The sequence below is a fragment of the Cupressus sempervirens genome, chromosome 10 (genome assembly GCF_028749045.1).
Source record: "Cupressus sempervirens isolate cs-2001-9-10 chromosome 10, ASM2874904v1, whole genome shotgun sequence".
Lineage (NCBI taxonomy): Eukaryota > Viridiplantae > Streptophyta > Pinopsida > Cupressales > Cupressaceae > Cupressus > Cupressus sempervirens.
This window is the reverse complement of record NC_143127.1, coordinates 250,737,252-250,748,539: the sequence shown is the minus strand read 5'-3', so window position 1 is coordinate 250,748,539 and position 11,288 is coordinate 250,737,252. Positions and strand designations below refer to the sequence as shown.

Genomic DNA, 11,288 nt, shown 5'->3' with positions numbered 1-11,288 from the left:
TAATCAAAGTGAAAAGTTGTTGAATCCTCGCACAAACTACAACTCGTGTGGGTCATTTATGGATGGAAAGAGATCACTCACACATGCCGTGAAGGGTGGATATTTTATTTTCAAGAAACCTCATAGAATAATGACATTTGGTTATGCACTACCTTTTCATTTTAATTATTGAGGCTTTACATTTTATATTTGGTAACTCCCAAACTAGCATCAAGGCTATGTCATCTGAAGAATTGGTGGTTGAGCTAGGAGAAAGCATGGGCACTAGTTATCTTATTAAATTAAATGGGTGTGGAGGAATGTATCCATAACAGCAAGGAAATGATGGTTTACTTGCAGGAGGGCAATCTCTTACCATTTATGAAGGATATGGTGAAGCATGTTGTGAATGTCTCGATGCAATTCTTCTATACTTGGAAGGATAGAAAGGTGATTGTCAATGGAATGGGAGTTGAAATCTCAATGGAAACCATTGTGATGGTTGGAGAATTTACTATAGAAAGAAAAAATGCATAGAGGTAGGTTGAAGTTAATGAGGGATCTAGTTTGTGAAATTTTTTGAAGCTCAAGAAAGAATCGATGTGAATATGCAAATGGTTTTCTCTACAATCCCTTCCTCAGCCTTGGGATGCCATCTTCTATGCAATTATGTGGTATATCACTCTAGACAACTATTTTCAGGTAATCTATTATTACCACTTCCCTATTTTCAATCATTTCTGGAATCTTGACCACATTTCCTTCATGTTTCTATTATTGCGTTCACTGGAAGATTATATTTGTAATGCAGAGAGGAAACATGAGAAGGGTAAAACTTTCTACCTTATCCATCAAGGGATTATGAAAAAACTATTTATCCAACATTTAGCCCAAAACCTACTACTCTATCTTAATCCTTTGGCCTCTATCACATCCCAAGTTTCCTTCAACCCTAGCCTTGGCTCTAGCCACAAGAAATTAAATAAAACCCCTAGCCCAAAGGTCAAAATTGACCTTGAGGTTAAAATTAGCCTCATGGAGTCAGATTTAGATACTAACAAGGGTGCACAAAGTGTTAGGAGAACCAGTAAATGTGTCCAGTTCGATAAATTTATATTCCCCTCTAAGTCTTATAAAAGTCATGTCAAATCTGAAAGAAAGAAGAGACTACTTGAGGATATCATGCCTACCCCTAGCCCTTTGAGCCCTTCCTATATCTCTGACACTCTAGAGGCTACCCCAACTAGAGGCAAGGGAGAAGATATCACATCCCCAAGGAAAGAAACCACCAAATATACTAGGAAGAAAGGTCATCATAGCCATAGTATGGTGAGATTGGAAAGGCTTGAGTAGCCTATTAGGGACCTGGCTAACAATAAAAAAATTATCTATGAGAGATTTGAAAAATTGGTTGAGTTTTGCACCAAGGTCATGCACTTTGTGGCCATAATCCTCTACTTCTTGCAAGTGATTAAAGAGGAGAAGTTCCAAGGAAAAGATACCAAGACAACCTGATCCATCTATGGGTTTCTAGCAAAGGAGTAGCTAAAGTCCATCTTGGACAAACTAGTTAAGGTGGAGGGGGAGGATGTGGATAAGGATGTGACTAAAGAAGAGATGGAAAATAAACATTGGTATGAATAGGGAAGATAGCCTTGGTTCTGGTGTTTATTTTTGTTATTTTTATGATCATAACTATGAGTTTGCTACCCCACAAGGTCTTTTTTTTATGCTTAGGATAATTAAAGGGACTAATAGCAATGATTTTTTTTAGTGTTGCTGGTCAATTTTATAGCTTCTTCTACATATTAGTTTAAGGATTGATAGTACTATTAATCATGCTATGCTTATATCTAGTTTTTTGAACTTTAAAGTTGGCATAGGCTAGATGATTGGGAGGTAACCTCTGAGTGATTCTTTAGACTTTTTGTAATTTTGCGTCAGCTTGCCCATCTTTTTGGCTACTATATAATACTTCAAAAAAGCCTAAAATATAAGAATAAAAAGGTGGAGCAAATACATTTATAACTTTTTAATTTTGACAAAGAACTATATCATACAACACAAATTATCATATATGAGTTCTAAAAGAAATGTAAATGTAACTTACAAGCTATTAATATTAATAAATGTGAGAAAGGGGACTAGTAAACATTATCATAATGTCTATTTGACAAAATAATGTGAGTATTAAATTATTGAATCATTATAGCATAAATTTAGATTGTATTAATTAATGCATATAATAAAATGTATGCAATGCATAATACAAGTGCATATGCATTTTACAAATGAATATATGTTAATCAAGCTAACTTATTTATCTCTACCAAAGTTAAAGTTAACTTAGGAAACTTATTATCTTTCTATCCTTTGCTATGATTTTTATGTTGACAAGCATGTCAACCAAGTAATTTTAGTAATGTTCTTCAATAGATACTGATATCTTATAACTTTTGAGCTTAATAAATAGTATCAAGATATATAAGCTCTTTATAAAGTGATTAATAAATAAATTTAACTTACAAACAATTTATAAAGAAAATTCTAATATGTGTCGAATCATAACTCATAAAAAATAATTAGATACTTTTATGTTTTCTAGACATAATATAAAAGAAATGATTTTTTTATTTTTTTTAAAGAGGGGTAAATGCTTTGACCAAGGGCTATGAACCAGTGAGACCACAAATGGGGGACCTCATCCCCATTATATTTGAACCTTGATGGCAAGGATAACAACTCAACAACTTAACCATCACAACATGCCACTATTGTTTAAAAGAAATGATTTATTGTGTATTAAAACTATAGAATGTTAATAAAATAGCAATAATGATATACTCTTTTATTCCAAGTAGTTTAATTCATGGTGTGATCTTGATTAAAGGTAACATGGTTTCTAAGGTACCAAAAACCTTATATAGGTATATTTCTGTTCGAACATTACAAGAACACTACTAAAAGATAACATCAAGACAAAGAACAAGTATTGAATAACAATTCAAAATAATGATAATTAAATTAATTAATAAAAGTCTCTATTTAATAAATTTTAAAATTTAGTAAAATTATATAACAATTTATTTTTTAAATAAAATAAAATTAAAATATTGGAAAGCATATTTTGAGGCCTGTCGGCTTGCCATTTATAGCGGTCATTGCAGCATGCCTACTACATCCAGAGTAGGGTACTACTAGATGAACAATAGTACCTATTGTAGCCTTAACAAGCCTGCTGTGTATGAACAAAACTATCACATGGGAAGAAGTGGAGGAGTTACAGAGGGGAGGTGGGGTATGGTGGCCGATCTACCACTCACAAATTTTATTTTTATTTTTTCATTTGCAATTAGAACAATACCTCCCCATTCTATTTCAATTTTAATCTATTTCTCTCTGATCAAATTATCGCATTAAATTTTTTGGTATGGTAATTTTATTAGTAGAAATATTTTTAAAAAAGGATTTCCCCAAAAATTTGATAATAGAAAAATGCATAATTTAAATGTATCTATATAAAACAATCAAAATTTCATTTTGAAGTCCTACTCATATCAAAATACAGATTCACAAAAATCCTTCCAAACAAGGTTTGCTAATTCAAAACTCATATACAGATAATCTCAACCATGAAGAATGATAAATTTTCAATGAGAGTTTCAACCCAATTAAAAAATTTGAAAATAGATTATCCAGACATGAAGAAGATAGGAAATTGAAGAATTGAAAACTACTATGCAAATAACTCACAAGATTCTACCTAAATCTAATTCTAATACAACAATGCACGGAGCATGCAAGTATTTCCCTTTCCTTTTGAAACCCTTCTTCTAACAAAATTGCTCCTACAAACCTCAATTATTTAGAAATGAACTCTAAATTGCTAATAAAGAGTTTTTCTCCAATTTAGGTTTTGATTGTGCAATCACACAAAAAGCCCCTTACCTTTATTATTGAGTTATATTTTAATATCCATGCACAACATTTTAGCCATTTAATTAAATATCTTTATTAAATAATATTCTTTCTCTCGTTAATTAATTCTTGAGACATTTTTTGATAAAAGTATCTACTAAGTAATACTAATATTTAGCATTTATTTGAAAATGATTTCATAAATATATTATTATTAAATTAAATAAATATTATTATGCCGCAAATTAGACTTTAACTAAATCTTTAAATTGTCTTCTTTTATTTAATAAAGATGAAACTAAATATGAAAACCCATAATAAAGTATAGAAAAGTAGATCAAACTCAAGGATTAAAATCACAAATCTACATCACTTGATGAATTCACAAGGTAAACAACGCAGGTACGTGTCGTACTTTTTAGGATAATTGGCTTAAGGATAGGAATCAAACTCAAGAGTTATCTCCCCTCTCTTACCATTGACATATTGAGATAGGGTATGCTCATCCTAGTAATTCAGGGAAGTTGATACCCAAGACCTACAATTTGCATAAAATATACATATGTAAATACACATATATTCTAATATAAATAGGTAGTGAGAAGAAGTGGTGCATCATGTAGATCATAACTAGCAGGTGATTATGACTCCCTTCCTGAACCATATCAGAAACATTATACAAAAATTAAACATATAGGTACACCATACACATGCAAGTATGGGGTAAGTATCCATAGAAAAAACATACCAATAATCATCTAACCATCAACATGAAATGACTAGAACTAGTGTATATAATCATCATCAACCCATAATCCTGCATACACGAAATAACTAGTACCAAAGTAATCTAAACATATATTCTATTTGAGTATAAGATAATATCCAACAATCGAGAAATAAAATACCACTAATCATCAAACATAATCATAAAGTTGGCCTAAAAGAGTTTAGAAATAAAATAGAAAAGTCAACTAGTACCAAAGTAATCTAAAGTTATATTCAATTGAGTATCAAATAATATTCAACAATCTAGAAATAAAATACCATTGATCATCAAACATAATCATAAAGTTGGCCTAAAAGAGTTTAGAAATAAAATAGAAAAGTCAACTAGGGGTAGGCACTACATTGATGGTGTGGCACCCACCCCTGAGTCTTGGTTCAAACTAATTTTTGATTGCTTAGCCATGATGGGCACCACCAGAGCAGGAGGTGTCATTTGTAATAATATGGGAAATATGGTGGCTGCCTATATTGGAAACCACAAAGGAGGCTACAACAATGAATGTGAAGCACTCATGCTCTTGTGGGGGTTGACAATTGTGAGAGCTCAAGGAATCAATAATATTTCCATTTAGGGGGGACCCTATACTTATCATTAAGCTTGCTAAGGGTGAGGGTTGGTGTAACTGATAGATTAAAGTCATAGTTGATGAAATATGAAGGTTAATGGAAGATTAAGTATGGAATATCATAATACATGAGTTGGCTGAATTTGGCCATGGTTTCATGAGACTAGTTGAATGGAAGGATGTTAGATTATTGCCATCATCAATGCAAGTTGTGATGGAAAGGGAGTGTACTTTCAACAATGCTATATGAATAATCAAAATAGGTACCAAACTTTCTTTATTCTACATGGGCATGAGGAAAAGGTGCTCCATAAAAGGATTGTTTGGAAAGATTGTATGATGATACATATTAGTGTTTTGACTACTATGAGTATTGATTACTGCCAAAAAAGGATGCAAACAATAGATTTAATGAGATATAAATAGCAACCTACTAATAATCAAAGGGAAAAGTTTTTGAATCCTCACAAAAAATAAAATTGGTGAGGGTCATTTATGGATGGAAAGAGATCACTCACACATGCTGGGAAGGGTGGATGCTTGTCTTTTGAGAAGCTTTATAGAATAATGACATCTGGTTATGCACTACCTTTTTATTTTAATCATTGAGGCTTTACATTTTATATTTGGTAGCTCCCAAACCTGCAACAAGGCTATGTCATCTAAAGAATTAGTGGTTGAGCTGGGAGAAAGCATGGGCACTAATGATCTCATTAAACTAATAAGTGTGGAGGAATGTATCTATACTAGTGAGGAAATAATAGTTTACTTGCAGGAGGGCGATCTCTTACCATTTATGAAGGATATGGTGAAGCATGATGTCAATGTGTCAATGTAGTTCTTCTAGACTTGGAAGGATAGAAAGGTGATTGTCAATGGAATGCGGTTTGGAATCTCAATAGAAACTATTGCAATGGTTGGAGAATTTACTATAGAAGGAAAGAACTAGTAGAGGTAGGCCAAAGTTAATGAGGAAGCCAGCTTGCAGAAAATTTTCAAACTCAAGAAAGAACCAATGTGAATATGCATAGGGTTTTCTTTAAAATCCTTTCCTAAGCCTTGGGATGCCACCTTCTATGCAATTATGTGGTATATCACTCTAGACAACTATTTTTAGGTAATCTATTATTACCACTTCCCTATTTTGAATTACTTCAGGAATCTTGCCCTCATTTCCTTCTTGTTTCTATAAGTGTATTTGCTGGAAGATTGTATTTGTAAAGCTAGGAGGAAACGTGTGAAGGGAAAAAATTTCTACCTTATGCATCAGGGGCTTATAAACAAACTATTTATCCAACATTTAACCCAAAACCTATTGCTCTTTCTTAATCCTCTAGCCTCTATCACACCCAAGTCTCCTTCAACCTTGGCCTTGGCCCTGGCCCTAGCCACAAGAAATTCCATAAAACCTCTAGGCCAAAGGTCAAAATTGACCTTGAGGTTAAAATTAGCCTCATATAGTCAGATTTAGATACTAAGAAGGGTACACAGAGTGCTAGGAGAACCAGTAAATGCCTCACATTGGATAAATTTATGTTCCCCCCAATCATGATTCTGCCTCTAAGTCTTACGAAAGTCATGTCAAACCTGCAAGAAAAAAGAGACTACTATAGGACACCAAGCGTACCCCTAGCCCTCTGAGCCCTTCCCATATCTCTGACACTCTAGATGCTACCCCAACTAGAGGCAAGGGAGAAGATATCACATCACCAAGGAAGGAAACCTCCAAATATACTAGGAAGAAAGGTCAGCATAGCCATCGTAAGATGAGACTACAAAGGCTCGAGCAGCCTATTAGGGACTTGGCTAACAATCAAATTTTTATCTACAAGAGATTTGAAACATTGGTTGAGTTTTGAACCAATGTCATGCACTCTATGGCCATAATCCTTTATTTCTTGCAAGTGATTCAAGAGGAGAAGTTTCTGGGCAAAGATACCAAGACAGCCCGATCCATCTATGGGTTTCTAGCAGAGAACTTGTACTTAAAGAGCATCTTGGACAAACTAGTTAGGGTTGAGGGGGAGAATGTGGAAAAGGATATGCCTAAAGAAGACATGGAAGACAAGCATGGGTAGGAAGAGAGAAGATAGCCCTAGTTCTGGTGTTTATTTTTGTTATTTTTATGATCGTAACTATGACTTTTCTACCCCACAAGGTCTTATTTTCTATTGCTTAGGATGATTAAAGGGACTAATAGCAATGATTTGTTTTGGTGTTGCTAGTCTATTTTACAACCTCTTCTACATATTAGTTAAGGATTGATAGTACTATTTATCATGCTATGCTTATATCTAGTTTTTTGAACTTTAAAGTTGGCATAGGGTAGATGACTAGGAGGTAACCTCTAAATAATTCTTCAAACTTTTTTTAATTTGGGGTCAGCTCACCCATGTTTTTGGCTACTATCTAATACTTCAAAAACTTAGAAAATATAATAATAAAAAGGTGGAGTAAATACATTGATAACCTTTGAATTTCAACAAAGAACTATATCATACAACGCAAATTACCATATATGAGTTCTAATACAAATGTAAAAGTAATTTACAAGCTACAAATATTAATAAAGGTGAGAAAGGGGGCTAGGAAATATTATCATAATGTCTATTTGACAAAATAATGCAAGTATTAAATTATGGAATCATTATAGCTGAAATTTAGATTGTATTAATTAATATATATAATAAAATGTATGCAATGCATAATACAAGTGCATATGCATTTTACAAATGAATATATGTTAATCAAGCTAACCTATTTACCTCTACTAAAATTAAAGTTAACTTAGGAAACTTATTATCTTTGTATCCTTTGCTTCAATTTTTATGTTGACAAGCATGTCAACCAAGTAATTTGATTAATGTTCTTTAACATATACTGATATCCTATAACTTTTCAGGTTAATAAATAGTATAAAGATGTATAAGTTCTTTACAAGGTGATAAATAAATAAATTTAACTTACAAACAATTTATAAAGAAAATTCTAATATGTGTTGAATCATAACTTGTAGAAAATAATAGATATTTTTATGTTTTGTAGACATAATATAAAAGAAATGATTTTTAAAATTTTTTTAAAGAGGGGTAAATGCTTTGACCTGGAGCTATGAACTAGTGAGGCCACAAATGGGGGACCTCATCCCCATTATATTTGAACCTTGATGGTAAGGATAACAACTCAACAACTTAGCCATCACAACATGCTACTATTGGCTAAAATAAATGATTTATTGTGCATTAAAGCTATAGAATATTAATAAAATGGTGATAATGATATACTCCTTTATTCCAAGTAGTTTAATTCATGGTGTGATCTTGATTAAAGGTAAGATGGTTTCTAAGGTACCAAAAACCTTATACAGGTATATTTCTATTTGGACATTGCAAGAACACTAAAGATAACATCAAGACAAAGAACAAGCATTGGATAACAATTCAAAATAAGCAACTAATTTTTAAAGAAGAACTAAAATCTTTTATTAACCACTAAAGGACAAACCAAAGATATGGAAAGTAAACCACCCTTTGAGCCTTTTGACTGCTACATACATTATATGCAACATGTTGTAATACATTACAACATTTCATATCTTAATAGGATGGGTAGTTATTTACTAAATATATGATTTTATATGATTTGAAGGAAAATGTACTATATTATTTATACTAACTATATTTTCATGGATGATGGTGCTAACCTCCAACTTGGAATGCCAAATAGGTGTTCTTTTCTAGGAATTGATGTTCCATAAATTTCATTCATATCTATATCACCTTCAGTTCTCCAATCAAAGTGGTGAAAGATATGTGCTAGTGCAACATGAACAACTGCAGTTGCCATGGAAGACCCAGGACAACCTCTCCTTCCCCCACCAAAAGGAATCATGCTTGTTTCTAAATCTTTGATTATGTCAAGACTTTTATCCATAAATCTCTCAGGTCTAAATTCCAAAGGTTCTTTCCATACTCTTGGATCTCTTCCTATGGCCCAAGCATTCATTATAAGCCTTGTTTTTGCTGGTATGTAGTAGTCATGATCATGTCCATTCACAATACAAGCTTCTGTAGATTCACGTGGCACAATCAAGGGAGCTGGTGGGTATAATCTTAATGTTTCTTTCACAACACAATGCAAGTATTCCATTCTTAAAATATGAGAATATGTTAGTTTCTCATCATCCTTTACAATAGAATTAATTTCTTCTTGTAATTTCTTCATCATACTTGGATTTGTCAATAATTCACTCATTGCCCATTCAAGTATAGTTGTTGATGTATCTATTGAACCAACAAACATTACCTGTAAAACCAGTCATATAAATGAATGCATATATTAAAACATATGTGGCACAATAACTAAAATAAATTAGGTCACACAAGTTTTAAAATATTCGAAATAATCAATATATGTTTCTCTTTCTAATGATTGATGGCAAAGTATGACCTCAGACATTCTAAAGATTTGTTGAAGAATAAATTTAAACTATATACATCAATAGATATAATCAAAAGTATGCAATGCAAAATATGTATATGCATTTTCCAATTCAGTCATCTAGTTCAAGCACACTAACACTACCACCCTTAAACATCACATGCTAACGAAGAAATTAAGCTTAGAAAAATAAATCTACTTTACCTATTTCACGCTTAGAAGCTAGAAATTTAGCACTAATGTGTGACGCTTAAACCGTCCACACTGACCTATTTACCTTTAGCAAAACTGAAAAGTTTAACTTACAAAAATGATTGCCCTCTTATCTTCTGCTGTGATTTCCATGTCGACAAGCGCGTCAGCCAAGTCTTTCTGCCTCTCACTTTCCTCTGCGCCGCTCCTCTTGCGCTCCGTACGGTCATCTAATATTTTGCTAAAAACTGCATCCATGAGCTGGTGGACATTCTTCATACGTTGCCTCACCCCATGCAAGTCCAGCCACGCAAGAAAAGGAAAGAACTCGCCAATATTCACAGGTCCCAGCAGATAAGTAACCTCCGTTACCATTTCCCCAAACGTCATACCGCCGGATCGGAGATTGCTATTTGTGCTGCCCGTCAACATCCGCCATGTCGTGTCCGACACGTAAGATGCAACGCTCTCGCTCACATTTACGCGCACTCTCCCCTCCTCGCTCTTCTCCCACATCGATCTCACCATCGCCACCGCCTCTTCCTCCATCACCTTCCCGAACGAATCAATTTTCTTTGAATTCAGCAGCTCCACTACGCTTACTTTTCTCATGTCTCGCCAGAATTCGCCGTGGGGAGCAGTTAAGATGTCCCTCCCATTGTAAAGCAAGTGTTCGCTAGCCGTGGAGGACGCCCTGTTTGAAAAATTCAAGTCGTGGGTTTTCAGAAACTGTTTGGTCACCTCAGAAGAAGAGGCGACCACAAAATCAAGAGAACCCAACTTCAAAGACATAATTGGCCCATGTTTCTCAGCCATCCGCTGCAGAGTGCGATGAGGAAGACCTCCCATCTGGTGGAGATTTCCTATGATGGGCAGCGCTGTTGGCCCCGGCAAAGATGACAACCTCTCCTTGCTTTTCCTCGTGAGAAGGGAGAGAAACACAGAAAAAAATAGGATTCCAATGCTTATTGCAGAAACACTCATATTGAAATCCATTGTCAAGGAAACCCAAGATTAATCCAGAGTAATGGTTTGCTTTGATTGGGAGGGAAGTCTCTCTATATATAGAAGAATCGCTCCGACTTCTGCCCTCCGATTATCAGAGCATGACATATTAGAGATTGAGTTTGTGTACCAATGTGTTACAATAAACATGAACTCATTGCATTGTCCCCGCTTACGAGAGATTGAGTTTGTGTTACAATAAAATAACAATTTTTTCTTTGACCATTCAACTGAAAAGATGTGTATAGATGATAGTTGCTCCACGCCTTTTAAATCCTACATTCAACTGATTATGGCATACATGTTTTTAATCCTCACTGTCCCCACTTATGACAATGCCATTTTTTTCTTTAATCATTGAATTGAAAAGATGTTAATAACAGCATACGACCACTATCC

The 11,288-nt window shown here is 33.8% G+C and overlaps 1 protein-coding gene across 1 annotated transcript; it reads right to left on the bottom strand.

The window, feature by feature from the left end:
- Positions 1–8,709: 8,709 nt before the first annotated feature.
- On the bottom strand, positions 8,710–10,914 carry LOC149533569 (cytochrome P450 750A1-like). Its single transcript, XM_089803989.1, has 2 exons — positions 9,999–10,914; positions 8,710–9,557 (listed from the first exon to the last, which is right to left on the bottom strand). Exons 1-2 carry the CDS (start codon positions 10,878–10,880, stop codon positions 8,928–8,930), a joined length of 1,512 nt encoding a protein of 503 aa, XP_089660115.1. The 5' UTR covers positions 10,881–10,914; the 3' UTR covers positions 8,710–8,927.
- Between the last annotated feature and the right edge of the window lie 374 nt (positions 10,915–11,288).

Bases quoted from the DNA above. Each gene is read 5' to 3' on its own strand.
- LOC149533569 (XM_089803989.1), bottom strand. From the start codon at position 10,880: ATGGATTTCAATATGAGTGTTTCTGCAATAAGCATTGGAATCCTATTT. The intron at 9,558-9,998 runs GTAAGTTAAACT...CTGGTTTTACAG, and splicing joins ATAAGAGGGCAATCATTTTT to GTAATGTTTGTTGGTTCAAT.